This window comes from Aureococcus anophagefferens (genome assembly GCF_000186865.1).
Source record: "Aureococcus anophagefferens unplaced genomic scaffold AURANscaffold_18, whole genome shotgun sequence".
Lineage (NCBI taxonomy): Eukaryota > Pelagophyceae > Pelagomonadales > Pelagomonadaceae > Aureococcus > Aureococcus anophagefferens.
In genome coordinates this window covers 431,069-451,079 of record NW_008705578.1, presented here as the reverse complement: position 1 = coordinate 451,079, position 20,011 = coordinate 431,069, and the positions used below count along the sequence as shown (strand labels likewise).

The 20,011-nt window shown below is 70.4% G+C and overlaps 5 protein-coding genes across 5 annotated transcripts; 2 read left to right on the top strand and 3 right to left on the bottom strand.

The window, feature by feature from the left end:
• Positions 1 to 653: 653 nt before the first annotated feature.
• AURANDRAFT_72078 (hypothetical protein) lies at positions 654 to 6,973 on the top strand (the record flags this gene model as incomplete). The annotated part of the gene is made up of 3 exons (XM_009041058.1): positions 654 to 2,731; positions 2,806 to 4,945; positions 5,690 to 6,973. 3 exons carry the CDS (start codon positions 654 to 656, stop codon positions 6,950 to 6,952), a joined length of 5,481 nt encoding a protein of 1,826 aa, XP_009039306.1.
• An 852-nt stretch (positions 6,974 to 7,825) lies between these two features.
• Positions 7,826 to 9,560, bottom strand: AURANDRAFT_54389 (hypothetical protein; the record flags this gene model as incomplete). The annotated part of the gene is made up of 1 exon (XM_009040998.1): positions 7,826 to 9,560. The coding sequence occupies one exon, from the start codon at positions 9,491 to 9,493 to the stop codon at positions 7,844 to 7,846; it is 1,650 nt and encodes a 549-aa protein (XP_009039246.1).
• A 319-nt stretch (positions 9,561 to 9,879) lies between these two features.
• On the bottom strand, positions 9,880 to 10,545 carry AURANDRAFT_65951 (hypothetical protein; the record flags this gene model as incomplete). The annotated part of the gene is made up of 1 exon (XM_009040997.1): positions 9,880 to 10,545. The coding sequence occupies one exon, from the start codon at positions 10,543 to 10,545 to the stop codon at positions 9,880 to 9,882; it is 666 nt and encodes a 221-aa protein (XP_009039245.1).
• A 272-nt stretch (positions 10,546 to 10,817) lies between these two features.
• AURANDRAFT_72077 (hypothetical protein) lies at positions 10,818 to 17,144 on the top strand (the record flags this gene model as incomplete). Its single annotated transcript, XM_009041059.1, has 4 exons — positions 10,818 to 11,360; positions 11,494 to 12,540; positions 12,865 to 14,409; positions 14,461 to 17,144. 4 exons carry the CDS (start codon positions 10,818 to 10,820, stop codon positions 17,092 to 17,094), a joined length of 5,769 nt encoding a protein of 1,922 aa, XP_009039307.1.
• Positions 17,145 to 17,331: 187 nt separating this feature from the next.
• On the bottom strand, positions 17,332 to 19,504 carry AURANDRAFT_72076 (expressed protein; the record flags this gene model as incomplete). Its single annotated transcript, XM_009040996.1, has 1 exon — positions 17,332 to 19,504. A coding segment is annotated over one exon (1,835 nt), but the record flags the coding sequence as incomplete, so codon positions are not given.
• Between the last annotated feature and the right edge of the window lie 507 nt (positions 19,505 to 20,011).

Below are 20,011 nucleotides of genomic sequence, written 5' to 3'. Positions count from 1 at the left end.
CTCCGAGGCGAGGCCTTGCCGCCGCCGACGTCGCTGCCCCACGGGTGCCGCTTTCCGGTACCTATCCCTCCTAGCCCGTGTGGGCGACGAGACGCGCGCGCGCGCGACGCATATTTTACTCCGGAGTTCGCGGCCTTGGTTGCAGACTTCGACTCTTCTGTGGCGTCTGGCGCCGCAAAGTTCTTGCGGCGTTTCCGCACGGAGTGTGCCGCAAAGCTTTGGTGGCCGGCCTGGCAGGCTTGCCGGGCTGCGGACGCGTCCGACGGCTCTGACGGCCCTTAGCGGCGGTCCGGGGCCGTCGGGCGCTCCTGGCGGGTAGCCCGGCCCCGGCCACCTCCCCCTCCCCCCTCCCTTGCCCCTCGGGGCCCCCCCCATCTCTCGCCCTTCGGGGCTTCGCCACGTGTGGCGCTGGGGAAGCTGATCCTCCCCCCGTGGGCCTCCGGCCCCTGCTGGGGGGCAGCTGCCCCGCCTACTTCAACTTCTTCCGTCCGGGACCTATAGGCCGCGTGTGCTCTTGTGCATGCGGCTTCCCCGACGCTAAATACAAAATAATAATAATAATATCCCCGGCAGGAAGGAAAACGCCACGAGAACGCAGAAGGAAAACCAATTTTTGTGCCTTCAGCTGCCCTCGAGCGTGGTTCATCACTCTGATGGGGCGCACAGTTCTGCTGCTCTTCGCCGCGGCGGCCCTCGTCGTGCGGGCCCAGGTGAAGCTGCCGGACACGTCGGACCTGACGACGACGGTCATCAAGGCCGGCGTCTACATGCCGTTCTCCAACATCGACGGCAGCCTGCGGGAGTGGGGAAAGTGGCGGGACGTGGCGCTGGCCATCGCCGTCGCCGCCGACGACTTCAACGCGCGGGACCCGCGCGTCGTCGCCGCCTTCGACACGCCCTGCAACCTGACCATGGACCTCGTGTTCATCGACAGCTTCTCGTCGACGGTGAGCGTCGCGAACGCGCGGAGCTTCCTCTCGTACGCGGCGACCAAGGGCGGCCCCGCCATCGACCTCAACATCGGCGGCGCGACGACGGACGAGAGCGCCATGCTCGGCGTGCTCGCGGGCATCGACTCCCAGCTCCTCGTCGCCCACGGCGGCTCGACCGCGTCGAAGCTCAGCGGCTCGGACTACCCGACGCTCGTGCGGACGGTCACGTCGAGCGTCGAGCCCACGCGGGCCGTCGCCGACTGCGTGCTCTTCTTCGACTGGCAGAAGGTGGGCATCATCGCGGAGCAGGGGTTCGCGGACTACGTCTCGTCCCTCGTCGACGCGCTCGTCGACTACGGCGTCGACTACGAGCTCCGCTACGTCGACTGGGAGGCCTTGGGCGCGTCCGGGACGACGCCCGTCGACGAGCTCTTCGACGGCACGACGTCCAAGATCTGGATCTCGGTCTGCACCGACGAGGCCAACTTTTCCGTGCTCACGCAGGCCGAGGTCGAGGGCAAGATCAGCGAGTACAACGCGTGGATCTTCACGCACGCGTCGCAGTATTTCCTGGAGAACTTCGACCTGGCCTACGGCGCCCTGTCCCTGAACCTCCAGGGCCAGTCGCCCTATCCCTACGAGCCCTGGGACGCCCTGAGCGACGCCATGGCCGACGCGGACGTCGCCGCGTACGACAAACGGTTCTTCAACGTCACCGCAAACCCGTCCCTGTTCCTCGCGGGCTCGAACGCGGCCGGCGGCTTCGGCGACCGCGGCGCGACGCTCAACGGCGAGGCCGCCTTCGCCTACGACGCCGTGGCCGTGGCCGCGCTCGCGTCCTGCGACGCGGCCGCGGCCGCGGACACGCCGAAGGCGCCGTTCGCCAAGGTGTCCGCGGCCGCGGAGCTCGTCGACTTCGCCGGCGCGTCGGGCCGCGTCGTGCTGGACGACCAGGGCGACCGCAACGCGTCGACGGCCTTCATCACGCTGAAGAACGTGCGGCGGCGCAACGGCACGCAGGTGGTCGTGTCCGTCGGCGACTGGGACCCGGCGGCGGGCTGGATCCCGCTCGGCAACGGGCCCGCGGAGTTCTACGACCCGGCGTTGATCCCGGACTACCAGAACCCGACCTGCGACGGCGGCTACTTCAACGAGAGCGCCTACGCCTGCGTCGACTGCGCCGCGGGCGAGGAGAGCGCGCCCGGGGGCGCGGCGGCGTGCGCGGCGTGCGCGCCGGGCACGGCGCGCGACCCGGCCGCGGCCGACGTCTGCACGCACTGCGCGAACAGGTTCGTCTACGCCGAGGGCTTCGGCAACGCGTTCTGCGCGTCCTGCCCGGACGGGTCCGCGCGCGTCCCGGACGTCGAGGACGCCGAGATGCACGAAGGGAAGAACCTGACGGAGTGCGAGTGCATGGAGGGCTACTACAGCAGCGTCCACGCCGTGGGCGAGGACGTGCGCGACTTCGACTACCGGGACCGCGGGGCGACGTGGGGCGCGCCCGGCGTGGCCTGCCACGCGTGCCCGGAGGGCGCCGCGTGCCCCGGCGGCGGCGCGCCGCCGCGGAACGTCGACGGCTACTGGGGCGACCCGAAGTACCCGACGGCGTTCTACGAGGCCGACGACGCCGAGGAGGGCTTCGTCTGCGCCTCCGGCTTCAAGGGGCGCCTCTGCGCGACGCTCGAGGACCCGGACTTTTACATGATCGGCGACATCGGGCCCTTCGCGTGCCCGGCGTCGCTCGCGGGCCGCTGGCTCAACGTGCTCTTCGGCTTCTCCGTCGTCCTGGGCATCTGGGTGTTCCTGCGCGAGCCCGCGTCCCGCGACGGTTTTTCGAGAGAGGGCGCGCGACGAAACGTCGCACATGTCGTAGGAACAAGTACCTCCTGGAGGTCTTCCCGTCGCTCGACATCATGACCTACTTCCTCCAGCTCCTGGCGATCATCTGCCGCTTCAACTACGCGAACGCGCCCGCGAACCTCGGCTACTACGAGATCCTGCTCGACGTCGCGCTCTTCGACATCGACATCCTGAAGCCGAGCTGCGTCATCGGCTGGACGTTCACGCGGTCCGTCGTCGCCCAGTTCGGCGTCGTCGTCGTCGGCTTCGTCGTCAACTTTGGGCCCATCGTCTACGACGTCGCCCGCGACGTCTGCGCGGGGCGGCTGCGGCCCTGCGGCGTCTACGCGTCGCTGCACTACTACGACGGCCCCTACGGCCCGCGCGCGACGCGGGCCGCGGCGTCGGTCCTCGCGCTCATCGACGTGCAGCAGACGACGATCGCGTTCAACGCGTTCGCGTCGTTCCGCTGCGACGCGTTCGAGGGCTACGACGCCAAGTTCCTGCGGGAGCAGCCCGACGAGTCCTGCGACGGGCCCAACGCGGCGTTCCTCATCATCCTGGGCCTGTCGACGACGGTCGTCTTCACGCTGGGCCTGCCCCACCTCCTCCTGGGGTCCATCGAGTACGAGTGCGAGGCGAACGGCGGCGTGCACCACAGCCACGTGCAGGACCTGCTGGGCTGGAACTTTGGGGCGTTCCGCGCGCCGCACCACGGCTGGCGCATCCGGCGCATCTACCTGTCCGTCGTCATCTGCCTCGCGGCGACCATGTTCGACGACCCGCTGCTCCAGATCGCCATCGCGCTCGCGGCCGTGTTCCAGACCTACGCGGACCACCTGCGCAACGAGCCCTACATCGAGCCGCGGCTGAACCGCCTGGAGACCATGGGCCTGCAGCTCGTGGCGCTGGCGCTCCTCGCGGGCATTTTGAGGGAGCGCGCGCGGTTCTCGCAGTTCTGGTTCACGTGGGTCATCTTCGGCCAGGTCGTCCACTTCGCGGCCTGTTCGCAATCGGCGATCTGCGAGGGCGTGCGGCGCGGCGCGCGGCGGGGCGCCGAGAAGGAGATCAAGGTAGCGCTCGTCCAGCTCGCGGACGAGGGCCGCTTCCGGGAGGCGCAGCCCGAGGCGCACACGCTCCGCGGGTCGCTCGCGTCCATGGGCGCGACGGTGCGCCGGTCGCTGGCGGCCGTGGGCTCGTCGGCGCTCCACCCCGAGGAGATGCTGCGGTCGCTCACTAGCCTCGCCCTCAGCCCGCGGGGCCCGCGGCGCGACTCGGAGACGCAGTCCGCGCTCGAGGCGGCCGGCGAGATCTCGAACTCGTTCCACCCGCTCGCGTGGCGCGCGTGGGTCGACGCGAGCCGGCGCGACGCCGACGCCGTGGCGGCCATGGCCCGCGTCGCGAAGAAGTGCCGCGTGATCCTCTCCGACGTGAGCTGCACGTCCGTCTACAGCGCGGACCACCGGTCCATGTACTGGAACTCGGTGTCCCGGAGCTTCCCGGGCATCATCGACTTCGTCGCGACGCTCCACCACACGGAGCGCACGTCCTTCTTCGGGGTCATGTGCAAGCTCCAGCGCTACGTCGAGCAGTGCAGCACCGACCCCATCAAGCGCCACGTCTACGACCTCGTGTCCGTCGAGGACCGGCCGTCCATGCTCTACTACCTCTGCTCCTGCGACAACGCCGACTTCGACGCGGCGGCGGCGCTGCTCGACGACATCTCGACCAAGTTCTTCGCGCGCCCGCCGGGCGACGTCGCGCAGATCGCGCTGCTGCCCCGGTCGCTCCACGTCGGCGAGGAGAAGGCGGAGAAGCGCAAGGGGTGCTTCGGCGCCCTGCTCCACGCGCTCTACCGGAGCGACTGCGAGGACGAGACGTCCAAGCAGCAGAGCGAGTACTTCGCCCGCATCGAGGAGCTCGCCATCCACGCGAACGACGCGATTCTAGCCAAGGGCAAAAGCGGTCTACGCGCGCGCGACGGCAAGAAGAAGCGGTCCAAGTCGCGGAAGGCGGACCTCGTGTCCGTGAGCGACGAGGAGGACGTCGCGTCGCGCATCGCCATCCCAACGGTCGAGGGGCGCGCCTGGGAGGCGTCCCTCGCGCTCGAGCTCGAGCGCGACGACGAGACGCGCGCGCAAACCGAAAACGCCGACTTCTGCAGCCTGAACTGCGTCTTCACCGGCGGCGACGACGCGCCCCCCCAAATCCGCTCCTACGAGGGCAAAGCCTAACGAAAGACGGCCCGTTACGGTGGCGGGGGGCGCGGGCCTCTCTAGTGGTCCGTGACGGTGATGGACTGCTTGCGGAGGCTCGGGTCCTGCGCCATGCCGTACGATTCGAGCGATGCGGAGTCGTCGTCCATCTTCTTGCCCTTGTAGATGAGGATCTGCTTCTCGGCCTACGACGCGCGGCGTCGGGTTCGGGGACGGTGTCGCGCGGCGCGCGCGCACCTTCAGGACGTTCGTGTGCGGCATCACGGCCTCGAGCTTCTTCTTCGTCGAACTAATCTGCGAGGGTTGCGCCGGTTCTCGTCCGGCGTCGGCGGCGTCGCGGCATACGGTCCGCCGGGCGCGCGCGGGCCGGCGGCGGCGCCGCGGCCGCCGCCGCGGCGCCGTCGGCCGCGTCGCGGCGCGCGCCCGCGAAGTCGGAAGCGGCGCTGGCCGCGCGCCGTGTCGCTCAGCTGGACGTCGATGTTGTGCGTCGGGCCGGACGGGGGCTGGAAGGCGAAGAGCTTCATGGTCTCCGCGGCGCCGCTCGTCTGCTAAGCCTTTTCGGAAGTCGACTGTGATGCGCGACGATCGATGGTGGGCGCGAGTGATGGGGCTGCGTCTTGGACGTATCTGCAATGATGACTTCACCATTCCAGGTTGGCTGCGGCTTTCCGGACCAGGGCAATGGGCCGATCCTTCTTGCAGCTGCTGGCCGCGCTCAGCGCGGCGCTCAGCGCGTCGCTCTCGGCACCGCGCACGTGCGTCGTCTCCGACGTCGCCTACGGCCGCGTGTCCGGCTCGCTCTACAAGTCCTTCGGCGGCGACCTCGGCGCCGTCCACGACGTCGTCGCCGTCGCCGGCACGGACGAGGCGGGCGACGACGTCTTCGGGCTCTGCGCGGCCGGCGCGAAACCCGGCGCGACGGTCACGCTCGCCGCCGCCGCCAGCGGCTGTGTAGCACCAAAGGACGTGCTCACGGCGCTCGACGTCGCCGCCGGGCTCGCGGCCGCCGGCGGCGGCTCGCCCCGCGGCGCGCTCGTCACGGTGCTCGGCTCGACGGACGCGGCGCTCGCCGCCACACAAGCCCTCGCGGCGCTGGGCAGCGCGCCGCGCGTCGTCACCGCGCGCCGCGGCGGCGTGAGCGACGCGATGGACCGGGGCGCGGCCGAGGCGTGCCACCCCGCCGCGCTCGCCGCGGACGACGACGGCGAGGAGAACGACTATTTCGAAGGGCAGGAGGACGCCTTTGCCGGGAGCGTGGTCCTCGACTTCGCCGGCGACGAGGGCAACCGCGCGTCGTACGCGTCGTGCCTGGACCCGGACGTGCGGACGGCGCTCGACTGGGGCCTCGGGTCGGACGCGCGGACGCCGACGCCGCTGCGCCTCGACGCCGCGGCCGTCGAGGCCGCGCTGCCTTTGGCGTTGGAGGCCGCGCCCCGACCGCTCGCGCGGCGCGGCGGCGGCGGCTTCTCGCTGAACCCGTTGCTCGCGGCCGCCGCGGTCAAGCTCGGGCCGTTGGGGGGCGACGCCTACGCGGAGGCCTTCGGGTGGCCCAACGACGGCGAGACGCGGAAAAGGCTCGCGCTCGACGTCTGCGTGCCGTCCGTGGCGTTGGTGGACTTCGGGGCCATCGACGACGCGCTCCGGGACGAGTTCGCCTGGGACGAGGACGTCGAGGACGTCGACGACCTCGACGCCGACCCCGTCGGCGACGCCGTCGTCTTCGTCACGGCCAAGTTCTGCAACTCCTGCCGGCGCCTCGAGCCCCACTACGCGCGGCTCCAACGGGCGTCGACGGTCGACTTCCTCCGCGTCGACGCGACGCGGGACCGGTCCTTCGCGGCGAAGCACGGCATCACGTCCACGCCCACGTTCCTCCTCTACAAGGGCGGCGTCCGCGTCGCCACCGTCGGGACGTCGTCGCCGACGACGATGAAGCGCGAGATCGCCGCGGTCTTCCCCGTGTGAAGTCGTAAGGCGGGGGCACCTTACGTCGCCGGGCGAGGCGTTGCCTAGTAGTCGCCGGCGTCGAGGTCCGGGATGTCGATGTCGCCGACGACGGCCTCCTCCTCGTCCTCGTCGTCGCTCTCCGCGGGCCTCGCGCCGTTGTCGATGAGCGGCTTGCCGGCGAGGAGCAGGGCGCACTGCTCGGCGAACTGGCCCTGCTTGAGGTTCCAGGACGACGTGAAGACCTCCTTCCAGACCAGCGTGCCGGCGCCGTCGAAGAGGAACGCGAAGCCGGGGGCGGGCGCCTTGCCGACCTTGGCGAAGGCGTCCTTGACCTTCTTGCCCTCGTCGAAGGCGAGGGACATGTCGAAGATGAGCTCGTCGATGGACTGCGTCGGCATGGGCGTGTTGTTCTTCTTGAGCATGGCCTCGCAGTCCTCGAAGACGGCGTCGCACGACACGCCGAGGACCTGGAGCTCGGGCAGCGCGCGCATGAGGTAGGAGAAGTGGACCATGGTGCGGTAGTCGCCCTTGGCGTACTTGCCCCAGAAGAGGACGGCGACGGGCTTCGAAGGGTGGGGGTAGTCGCCCTTGACGAACTTGAGCGAGCCCACGTCCGGCAGCTTGAAGGAGCCGTCGAGGCCCTTGGCGTCGGCGTAGGTCGTCTTGTCCGGCGTGAGGAAGGGCTGCTTCGACGCCAGCGTGCCCTTCTCCGGCGCGGCGAGGTCGGGCAGGCTCTGCGCCTGGATCGCGGCGTGGTCGACGATGGCGGCCATGATGTGCTTGGGTTGCGCGACGACGGAGCCTCGCAAATCGCCAAATGCTTCGGTGGTTGTTGACCCTTTGTTGCTGTGCAAGGTCGGCGGGGTTAGCAAGGTCCGCAGTCCGAGGATTGGCATCCTAGTATACGCATCACCACGCGGGGTCCGTGCGCTTGAACTCGCGCGCCACGAGGATGCGCTTGAGCGCGTCGACGTCCGCCGCGGCCTCGACGTCGCCGAGGTCGACGTCGACGTCGTCCTCGCAGAGGCAGCTGGCGTTCGAGCCGATGGACGCGTCGAGGGGCGTGCGGTCGAGGGCGGGCCGGGCGAGGTGGATCTTGCAGTAGTCGCGCGCGGCGGCGAAGTAGGGCGCGTCGAGCGCGCGGGCCGCCGTCGCGCGGTCGCCCGCGTCGAAGCGGAGCAGCGCCGCGAGCACGTCGACGCCCGCGTCGTCGAGGTCCGGCACGCGCGACGCCCAGGTGGGCGGCCGCGACGCGTCCGCGCGGACGCGCTCCGCGAAGCTCCGCGCGCGCGAATTCGTCAAACCCTCGAACGCCGCGGGGAAGTCGGCCGGCTCGAGCGCCCGCAGCGCGGAGACGACGAGCTCGACCTGGTGCGCGACGTGCTTGCCCGGGAAGAGGGGCCGCTTGCGCACCATCTCCGCCAATATACAGCCCGCGGCCCAGACGTCGACCGCGCCGTCGTAGGACCCGTTCGCGAGGAGCAGCTCCGGCGCTCGGTACCAGCGCGTGACCACGTACTCCGTGAGCAGGTGGCCGTCCGACGCCGGCGACGCGGGCCGCCGCAACGGGACCCGCGCCTCCCGCGGCGGCGGCGCGCGCGCGAGCCCGAAGTCGCACAAGACGACGTCGCAGTCCTCGTCGACGAGGACGTTCGACGGCTTCAGGTCCCGATGCAACACGCCCGCCGCGTGGACGTGGCGCAGCGCCTCCAGGAGCTGGTAGGCGATGACGCGGGCGTGGCGCGGCGACAGGGGCGACTCGCGCGCGTAGATGATCGCGTGGAGGTCGCTGTCGCAGAGCCGCGACACGAGGAAGACGTCGTCGGTCTCCGGCCGGCGGAACGCGTCGTAGACCGGGAGCACGTTGCGGTGGCTCAGGGAGTGGAGGAGGCGCAGCTCGCGGGCCAGGCGCCGGCACTCCGTCAGGTCCTCGAAGGCGCGCATGACCTTCTTGATGGCGACCTTGCGGCCCGTCGCCCGGTCCAAAGCTTCGACGACGACGCCGTAGGAGCCCGCGCCCGCGGTCCGAACGAGGTCGTAGCACTTCCAGGGATCGAAGGGCGCCGCGTCCGGCCCCCGCCGCGCCGTCGCCTCGCGCGCGCCGAGGAAGTCGCGCAGGTCGCCCTTCTTCTCGCGCGCCATCGTCTCCTTCTTGGCCCGGCGCGAGATCGCCCGTCGGAGGAGCGCGCGCCAGAGCTCGCAGTCCGCGGGGAACTTGCACCCGAGCACGATCGCGGCGAAGTGTTTCGTGGCCGGGCCGTCGGGGAGCAGCACGACGGAACCCCTGGCGATCTCCACGCGGCACGCCGGCGCGAGCTCCAAAGCGTCGAGGACGCCGTCCGATTCCTCGCTCGCGAAGAAGCTCAGCTCCCCGCCGCAGAGCTGGGCGTAGACGTCGCGCCGCCAGAAGCCGAACCACCATCGTTTTGTCAGAGTTCCGCAGATCGACGCCTCGTCGTCGTCGGCGCACTGGTCGACGTGGGTGATGTTCGTGTTGGGGCCGAGGCGCCGCCAGCGCCGCCAGTACTTGTCGTCCTTGTCCTGCCAGACCGTCACCATGGCGCCCGGCGACCACGGGCGGCGCGACGGGGGTGAGGGCGGGCGCGAGGGGGGGCGCCCGGACGCGGTTCGCCGAGCGTTGAATGCTCGTCGCCGGAAACACCTCTGTGGCAATATCGGTTTAGAGACACTTTTAGAGACGACGACCTACGAGGCTGCAACGCGTCAGTCCTCGCCCCTAGGGCAGGAGTACGCGGAGTACACTATCAGCGAGCACGAGAGGCGAGGACTACATGATCCTCCACGACGACCGAGAGAGCGGCTCACTCCACTTACGTTTGCGCGCGCGCGCGCCGCCGCGTCGACGCCGGTCTACTCGTCGGTCTTCTTCGTCTTAACTTGGCGGGGAGCGCTCCCGCCGCGGGTGGCCGCCCGGACCCGCCGGCCTAGGAGCTCTGGTATATGGTCTTCACGGTGATGGAGGTCCGCGAGAGGTTCTCCGCGCCGGTCTGGATCGCGTCGACGGTGAGGTGCACGGCCGTGCGGTAGGTCGCGCAGCCGTCGTCGTTCTTCGTGCAGGAGTTGACGATGGTGCCCTCGCTGGGCATGATCATGTCCTCGCAGGGCTTGACGACGGCGTTCTCGGTCGCCATGTCGCCGACCTTTTTGAGGCAGAGCGCGAGCGCGGCGCCGTTGGCCGCGTCGAGGTCGGCGTAGACCGTGGACGAGTCGACGCCCATGCCGTCGTAGCGCCGCGCCGCCGTCTCCGTCTCGTCCTGGGCCGCGCGCCGCTGCTCGTCGGTCTTGCCCGCGAAGGTCCGCGCGTCGTCCCACGACATCATCTTCGAGTCGACCTTCCAGTAGATGACGAAGCCCGCGCGCTTCGGCGGCGGCGGCGCGGCCGGCGGCGCGCCCGCGGCGCTGAAGGACGGCGCGGAGCTCGGCCCGCCCTTGACCTTCTTGACGCGCGGCCCCCGCGGGTCCGCCGACGGCGCCGCGGGCTTGCGCTTCGGCGCCGCGACGGCCCGGAACTCGGCCTCGCCCTCGAGCTTGATGTAGCCCTTGCCGCGGTCGTTCTTGTAGTCGGCGCGCGTCCCGCCGAGGGCGAGCATCTCGCGCAGGCTCGTCGCCGCCTTGTAGCCTTCGTAGCGGTCGTAGGACGCCGACGGGCAGCGCTTCGGGTTGTCCTGCTTGAACTCGAACTTGGCGTCCATCGCATTCGTGCCGAGGATGTCGACGGGCGACGCCATGTTAAATTCGACCTCGTGCGGCGCGCGCGTCCCGGCGCGGGTCGTGCCAACTGGCGCCCACACCTTGTGGCGAGGCCGATCGTGCGCGGCAACCACCGCTGCAAGAACGTCGGCGCCGCGCCCGGCGCGCACCGATGGACGCGCGCCAGGCGAGCCCGCGCGGCGCGGCGTCGACGAACCGCTACAGCTGCGCCGTCTGCCTCGAGGCGCACGCCATCGAACCGGTGGTCACGGCCTGCGGCCACCTGTACTGCTGGCAGTGCCTCTACCGCTGGCTCGACGCGGGCCACAACCGGTGCCCCGTGTGCAGCGCGCGCGTGGACCGCAACGAGGTGACGCCGCTCTACGCGTCCGACGAGCGCGACGGCGAGCTCGAGAAGCTCCGCGGGCGGCCCGCGTCGCCCGTCCCGCGGCCGCGGAGCCGGACGCCGTCGCCCGCGCGGCGGCCCGGCGGCTACGACTCGCCGGGCCGCGGCTCGCCGCGGCGCGGCACGGGCAGCCCGACGGCGCGCGACGCGCCGCCGCTGCCCTTCTCCACCGCCGCGCGCGCGGAGGAGGACGCGTTCCCGTCGCTCTTCGGCCTCCAGTTCCACCGCATCCTGTGGCGGAGCCGCGGCGAGCGCGACGCCACGGACCGGTGGCTCGCGCTCTGGAAGGCCGTCGTCCTCGGCGGCATCGTCGCCATGCTGCTCTGCTGTTAGGGTAACCTTTGGCTTCACATGAGGTGCCGGTTGATGAAGCTGCGACGGGCGCCGCGATTATGGGCTGCGAGTATTACCGCCGCAGCTAGCTCGCACCGCTCGCTCGTAGCACCTCAGTAGTAGCACCGCTTTGCACGCGCGCGCATCCATGGTGCTCCTCGCGCGACCGGAGACGGTCAACGCGAGCGAGTACGAGCTCTTGATGCAGTACGGGCAGCCTCGGACGGCGTCGACCTTCGACTTCATGGTCGTCTGCGTCCTCGCGCACCTCAGCCACGGCCTGGGCAGCCCCGGCGGCTACCGGAAGAAGGTCTCGTGCGGCTTCGAGCCCAAGGGCATCAGCGGGCCGCGCTTCGCGGCGCTCGCCGCGGAGCATCCCGGCGAGGTCCGCGTCGGGAAGGCGCACCAGGTCTTCGACCTCGGCGCGCCGCCCGACGGCGCGCCCGTGCCCGAGGCCCTCTACTTCGTGTCGTCGCGCCAGGAGGACGTGGCCGCCGAGCTCGCGGCGCTGCCGTTCCCGGAGCGCGGCGCGCTCGGCGGCGTCCAGGCCTACGACGAGTTCGTGGAACTGGGCCTCGCGTCGATCCGGCGGAACTTCCGCGCGGTCTTCCCGGACGTGAGCGACGAGCAGTTCCTCATGGTGCGCGAGTACATGGCCCACTGGGACGTGCTCCGCCAGTGCTGCGGCGGCCAGGCCGCGCGGAGCGTCGTCGCGCAGCTCCACGGCCTGAAGACGCGGAAGCGGTCCTGGCAGCTCGACCGCCCCCACTGCGAGCTCTACGACCTCGACGTCGTCGAGGAGGCGCTGTTCAACACGACGATCTGGCGCTGGAACTTCGCCGCGGCGGGCCAGGGCTTCTGGCGCGACAAGGAGGCGCAGATGCGCCGCGGCATGTGCTGCTTCGGCAACGCGGAGATGCACAACGGCGGCTACTTCAACCCGAAGGAGGGCGTCCAGGAGTACCTCCGCGCGCACGGCGACCCCCGCGACCACAAGATCGACGTCAAGGCGGCCTGCTCCCACCGCAACTACCAGTCGGACTACGTCGAGCCCATCCACGTCGACTGCCCGGCGCGGCCGGGCTTCCCGCCGTGCCGCGGGCCGCGGGTGGCGCAGCCCCTCGGCTGGGACGACTGGCCGCCGTCGCTGCCGCCCGTGAACCACCTCGACATCCACCCGCCCGGACCACATCGCCCGCGGTAACACTCGTTCAACGAAATGTTCAGGTTTTGTTGACGCCGTCTTGCATCGCGCCCTGCTTTATCCAGCGATTACAAAGTCGCGCCAGCCTCTGTGTTGTCGTCGCCTTCCGCACACACAGCTTCGCTCGTCTCGTCCGGTCACGAGGCGCTTCCCGGTCGTCGCTCTCACAGGCTTCGACAAGGTCGCGCCCTCGTTTCCGGTCGGGCGGGCGCCACCAGCATGGATGAGTTCGGCCAGGAGACGGGGATCACCCGTGACATGAAGGAGTCGTCCCAGGGGCCGAGCCGGTCCGACCAGGACACGTCCTGGCGCCGCGGCGGCGGCGGCGGCGGCGGCGGCGGCGGCGGCGGCGGCTTCGGCGGCGACCGCGGCGGCGGCTTCGGCGACCGCGGCGGCGGCGGCGGCTTCGGCGGCGGCGGCGCGCGGTCGATGGACCCGCGCTACGGCGGCGGCGCGCCGCAGCGCGGCGGCGGCGGCGCCGAGGACATCCGCGCGGCCATGCGCGGCGGCCGCGACGGCGGCGCGCCGGCGCCCGGCGGCGCGCGGTCCATGGACCCGCGCTACGGCGGCGGCGCGGCGGCGCCGGGCGGCGCCAAGAGCATGGACCCGCGCTACGGCGGCGGCGCGGCGCCCGCGCCCGCGCGCGGCGGCGCCATGGCCATGGACCCGCGGCGCGCGCCGCCCGTGGCGCCGCCCAGCGGGCCGGCGCAGCGCGACGTCCGCGCGGCGCCCGGCGGCGGCCTCGGCTACAAGGGCCGCCAGGTCGCGGGCGGCGGCTTCTCCGGGAGCATCTCGTCGGCCGCGCCGCCGCCGCCGCCGGAGGAGAAGAAGGAGGAGGAGCCGACGGCGGAGAACGCCGCCGTGCCGAGCCGCACCATCGACGTCTACTGGCAGTCCTACCCGCAGGAGACGATCTGGGTCCGGAAGAACCGGCGCGAGAGCTACAAGGAGACGAAGTCGCGCATGCCCGTCGTGCTCCGCAACCTCGCGCCGGACACGGCCTTCGACCCCCGCATCATGTGGGACAAGGAGAAGGAGCGCGTCGCCGAGGCCAAGGCCGACGCGGCCGCGGCCGCCAAGTCGGCCGGCGAGGACAAGAAGAAGAAGAAGGACGCGAAACCAAAAAAGCTCAGCAAGAAGGAGGAGATGATCGAGAAGAACAAGCGCGACTCCGAGGACAAGGACGTCAAGGCCGACCTCGAGAAGCTCGAGAACGCGTCCAAGGCGTGCCGGAAGAAGGACCAGCTCGGCGCGACGATCATGGCGACCAAGTGCGCGACGGCGCTGGGCAAGCTCCGCCAGCTCCTCATGGTCCTCGACGCGGAGCTCGGCAACGACTCGCGGCCCGCGGCGCTCGACGTGCTCTGGGCCGTCGAGGCGAACCCGCTCTACCACGCGGCGCTCGCCGAGGCCGACGACGGCGACGACGACGAGAAGGACAAGAAGAAGAAGAAGGACGACAAGAAGGCCAAGGACAAGAAGGGCGAGGACAAGAAGAAGAAGGAGGCGCCCAAGTCGCCCGGCGCGGCCCTCGTCCACGAGTTCCGCAAGGAGCTGCGCGCGGCGAAGAAGGTCCGGAAGGAGCTCGCCGGCGCGCTCGCGTCGTTCCAGCTCGAGGAGATGTACAACCGCCTGCCGCCGCTGTCGCCCTTCCTCAAGAGCTGGCGCTTAGATGCGTGGCAGAAGAAGGTGCTGCGCCACATCGACGCGGGCAAGTCCGCGGTCGTCTGCGCGCCGACGTCGTCGGGCAAGACGGTCATCTCGACGTACACGTGCGTCGCCAACGACCGCGTGCTCTTCGTCGTGCCCACGGAGCCGTTGGTGTGGCAGGTCGCGGCCATGTTCGAGAAGTTGTTGGCGGGCGCGTCCCAGGTGGCCCTCGCGACGAACCAATTGGCGTACCGGCCGTCCGAGGACAAGTCGCGCATCGTCGTCGGCACGCCGTTGGCCCTCGAGTCGAGCCTCGTGAAGATCCGCGGCCAGGTCGGCGACGAGGCGACGTCGAAGCGCTGGGACTACGCCCAGCTCGACGGCGGCTTCGACTTCGACTACGCGGTCTTCGACGAGGTCCACGCGCTCGACGGCGACGAGGGCGCGGCGCTCCAGCGCCTCGTGCGCTCCGTGACCTGCCCGACGCTGGCGCTGTCGGCGACCATCGGCAACGCGGCCCAGCTCCAGGGCTGGTGGCAGGGCGTCCGCGACGACTGCGCGCTCGTCGACGGCGTCGAGTCCTCGGACCGCGTCGAGCTCGTCGAGCACAGCGGCCGCTTCATCAACGTGCAGAACCTCGTGCTGGACCCGGACGCGAAGCTCGACCGGCTCCACCCCTGCGCGGCGCTGACGACGGACCAGCTCCTGGGCGACGAGAAGATCGCCTTCGCCATGACGCCGGCCGACTCGAAGCAGCTCTACGGCAAGCTCGTCGCCGAGTACGGCGCCGCCGTCGAGGACCTCGAGCCCAAGGCCTTCTTCGAGCGCCTCGCCGCCGGCGAGGAGCAGGAACGGTTGGCGGCGCGCGCCGCCTTCGTCAAGCGCGGCGGCGCGCCGCCGCCGGAGCTCGCGGGCGACGCGGGCAAGGCCGCGGCGTCCGCGCGCGCGCGCATCACGCTGGACCACGCCAAGGCCTACGAGCTCGCGTTGAAGCAGCGCCTCTACGACGAGGCGGCGAAGAACGCGCCCAAGCTCGGCGGCGTGCTCGACGGCTTCGTGCCCGGCCACCTGAAGAAGCTCGAGTCGGCCGCTGTGGGCGAGAACGGCCGGTCCTTCTCCATGCTCAACGTCGCGACGCAGATGCGCGCCAAGCTGCTATTTCCGGCTTTGGCGTTTCATCTTGACAGCTTCCGCTGCCTCGCGCTCTTCAAGAGCCTGCTCATCGAACTCGAGGAGGCGCAGGACGCGCGGTACCCCGAGTACGGCGACGAGCTCAAGAAGAAGGCGGAGGAGAAGGCCAAGGAGAACGAGGCCCGCGCGAAGAACGCGGCGCGCAACGCCAAGGAGGCCGAGGAGGAGGCCAAGGAGGGCTTCGACGACGGCGGCGAGACCTTTGTCGACGTGTCCGCGCCGCACCCGGAATTCGTGCTCGCGCCGCCGACGACGCGGCTCTCCGCGAAGGAGATCGACGACATTCTGGATGAGCTGAAGCGCGACACGCAGGGCCGCGAGGCCCTGCCGGCGAACCACATCCTCGTGCGCGCCCTGCGCCGCGGCTTCGCCATCTACATCGACGACGCGGCGTTCGCGGTCTACCGCCGGGTCGTCCAGCGGCTCGCGCAGCAGGGCAAGCTCGCCATCGTGTTCAGCGACGTCTCGCTGGCCTACGGCGTGAACATGCCCTTCCGCACGGTCATGTTCTGCGGCGACGAGGGGTCCCTGCTGACGCCGCTGCTCGCGCAGCAGATGGCGGGCCGCGCGGGCCGCCGCGGCCTCGACACGCAGGGCAATCTGGTGTACCTGGGCATGTCCTGGCCGCGCATCCGCAAGCTCATGGTCGGCACGGTGCCGGCGATCCTGGGCAAGCCGCCCCACTTCCCGACCATGGCGCTGCCCCTCGCGCTGTCCGCGGAGTGCTCGCCCGTCGCGTTATGCGCGAACGTCGACCGCAAGTGCCTGCTGCGGTTGAGCGCCGCGTCGCTGTCCGAGTTCAACGACGGCACGAAGCGCACGGCGCTCGACGCGGCGACGCGCGTCGACGCGGCGCTGGAGGCGCTCAAGGTGCTGGGCCTCTGGATCCACAAGGCGGACGGCGGCGAGGACGACGGCGGCGGCGACTCGATGCACGACGACGTGCGGCCCAAGCTCTGCATGGTCTGGGAGCTCCGCGACTACCTGCCGGAGTCCGTGGCGTTGGCCTACGCCATGCCGTTGCTCATGGCCGAGTTCGTCAAGAACCGCTTCAACTTCAAGCGCGCGTCGGAGGACGCGGGCTCCGAGGCCGTGCAGATCGAGTTCTTCTCCGTGTTCCTGCACATCGTCGACCGCGTGCGCTGCAAGAAGGGCGCCGTGCCCCTGGACGAGGGCACGTGGATGAAGAAGGACCCGGAGCGCACGAAGAAGTGGGCCAAGTGGGAGAAGATCCTCGAGGAGTCGCAGGCGCGCCTCGACGGCCTCACGTCGCTCCGCGACGACGAGCGCGACGCGCTCAAGCTGGCCGTGGCGCCGGGCGAGCCCCTCGACGCCCACATCTTCGAGATCGCCAAGGACCGCCGCATGCCGCCGACGGACAAGCTCTCCTCGCTCGACCGCCACAAGCTCAAGCAGCGCATCTGGCACGTCGGCAACATCCTCATGAAGATGCACAACTGCCTCCAGCTCCGCGGCGAGTTCATCGCGCTCTCGCCCCTCCTCCGCAAGTGCTGCCAGCGCATCAAGTACATCCTCTCCGACGACATCAACGCCAACGTCGACGAGAACGCGATCCTCGCGGTCCACGAGTCGTCCGACGACGACGACGACGCCGCGCCGCCGCCGGACGACGACGCGGACACCGTGCCGCCGGCCGACAACTAGGCCACCGCCGTCGTCCCACCTCCCCCCGTTAACGCAAGCTCTCTCGTCGTACGGCGGACGGGATGGGGGGCACCCAGCGGTTCCCAGCGGATCCCGAGCGCGTAGCGGCCCGGCCACGGGCTCGCGAGGGACTTCCTGGCGGACTGGGGCGGGGCTATAGCCGCGCCGGCATATCTAGAGCCACCGGTGGGCGCGTCGTATCATCAGGATGCCATAGAAATGAAGGATAGTGTGTGTGTCTGTGATGTTACTATTTAAAGCCTTGGTGCAGAAAGTAGGTCAATTTTGACCGGGACGTGGTCGTGAAGTCGTGAGGCCGTGAGGCCGTGGGGTCGTGGTCGTGATTCGTGGGAGCGTCGGGTCGTGGTCGTGAGGTCGTGGGAGCGTCGGGTCGTGGTCGTGAGGTCGTGGGAGCGCCGGGTCGTGGTCGTGAGGTCGTGGGAGCGTCGGGTCGTGGTCGTGAGGTCGTGGGAGCGTGGGGTCGTGGGGTGATACGAGCCGCGGACTGCGCGTCCGCGAATCGCTTGAAGGGCGAGAGGCCCTGCTGGCCGCGCGGCGACGCCGCGTGGCGCTCGTCAACGTCGTCGTCGTCGCGACGGGTCGCTTACGCGTTGGAGAGCGCGAGGCCGTAGTGGGCGAGGAGCCGCTCGGCCTCCGACATGTGCGCGAACTTGCCGGAGACGTCCTTGCGGAACGTCAGGATGAGCGTCGTGCCCTTCGCCTCGCCGTAATCGTTCCGGTGGCGGAACTCGCCGCGCTGCCACGTGTGCGCGCCGCCGAGGAACAGCGCGCCGGTGCGCTCGGCCGCGCTCCGCTGGATCGTCGCGATCGCGCCGCGGTTGCCGAAGATCGACATGCTCCGGCTGCCCTGGACCGACAGCGCGAGGCGGAAGACGATGGGCCCCGCGATCATCGTGCCCGCGGGCTGGCCGCCGCGGTAGGTGTGGTCGTTGTAGAGGAAGCGCTCCTTGACCTCCGCGTCGACGTGTTCGTTGCCCTGGTCGCCTTCGCCGTAGCAGGCCAATTCGCCCTCGAGCGTGCGCGTCTCGAGGCCGCGCTTGAGCAGCGCGGCGAAAAAGGTCAACGCCTTCTTCCGCTTGCCGCGCTCCTGCGCGGCGAGGTGCTCGACCCAGCCGACCACGCTCCTCGAGCCCTCCGAGAACGTGCCGTCGTTGTGGCCGTGGAGCCACAGGCACTTGGCCTGGGCGCGTTTCCGCGACATGTTGACGCCGTCGGCTAAGGAGACGACGTCGAGGCCCTCGCCGCGCGCGTTGATCGCCTTGGCGTCCATGTGGTCGCGGACGATCGAGATGGCGGTCCTCAGGAGGTCGCCCGTCGGGTCGCCGACGAACTCGTAGGACACGCGGCCGATGCGGAGGATGTCGAGGCCGCTCGACCGCGGCACGCCCTTGGCCAGTAACGGGGCCGTCATGCACTCGAAGGGCTCCGAGGCGAGGAGTTTGACGTCGGACTCGTCGAGGAGCGCGTAGCGACGGAGCTTCTTCGTCGGGCGGGAATCCTCGCCGAACTCGAGGCGCGGCGGCTCCCAGATGAAGTACTCGTCGTCGTCCTCGACGTCGTCCTTGGCCTCGGCCTCCCAGGCCGCGCGGTCCCGTCGAGCGGCCTTGGATTGCGTCCGCGCGCCCGATCGCAGCCAGGAGCGCTGGGTCTCGAGCAGCTCCGCCGCGTCGCGCTCGGCGCGCGTGCGCTTGAGCGGCGACACCGGCGGCGGCGGCGGCGCGGGCGCCTCGTAGGCCTCGGGCTCCTCCGGCGGAGCCGACCCGCGGCCCTCGATGTAGCCGACGACGTCCTCGAGCAGGAAGAGCTCCTCGTCCTCCTCGTCGGGCTCGGCCACGTCGGCGAGCGCGCAGAACGCGACCGTCTCGGTGTAGTCGGCGTGCACGCCCACGCGGAGGAGGACCCACTCGTCGTCGCTCTCGCGCTCGCCGTTCTTGTCGAGCTCGTAGAAGCACGAACCGGCGAGGCTCGCCTCGACCGCCGCGTGCTCCGCGCGGAGATCCTCGGCCCAGCCGCGCATGACGGCGGTGCGCGCGCCCATCGCCTTGAGCCGCTGGCTGACCTTTGGGATTGTGACCTGCACGGCGTCGAGGTAATGGTTGACGTAGCACGCGTTGATGCCGCGGGTCGCCCCGAGGGCGAGGATGGCGGTCGCTGCGGCGCGGCGGATAGCGCCATCGTGCTCGCCGCGCGTCACGGCCTCGTCGTCCTGCGGGTCGCTCCGAAAATGATTGTCGTTGCGGCCCGACGCGGGCGGAGCGAAGTGAGTCCGGTAGCGTTGGAGGACCGTATGACCGCACACGCCGTTCCACGCCATGCCCGCGCGCTGGAGCGGCCCGCCGAGCTCGTAGGGGTCGCTCTTCCGCACGAGGTCGTCGACGCTCACGTTCATCTTGTCTGCCTCTGCTTCGAGGAGAGCATGGAGGGCCGTGTCGTAAGGGCGACAGACACCAACACGTTTTCCAAAATACCAGCGTCCCATCCTCGGGCGCGACACTCGATGTTTTGATTTCGCGAAGATGCTGCCGCGCGCCGGCGTCCTCGGCGCGGCGCGCCAATATTGAAGTTTGGAACGCAGCGGCATCCTCGGCGCTAGATAGATAGAGAGATATGTATGATCAATCAGGTTATGGTCACAACGAACGGGAGGTGTACAACAAACAGCGGCGGCGGCGCTCAAACGCCGCGGCCTTCTCAGAGCGACCGCGTGTTCGCGGGCGGGCTGGGCGGGTTCCGCTTCGTGAACGGGCCGGGCGCGTTGGGGGGCGAGACGGGCCGCCCCGGCGCCGCGGCGAACGGCGCGTCGAGCGCGTGCTCGGCGAAGTCCATGTTGATGGCGCGCGAGGCGAACGGCGGCGACCGCCGCTCGCCGACCTTGGTCGACGCGATGCAGAGATTG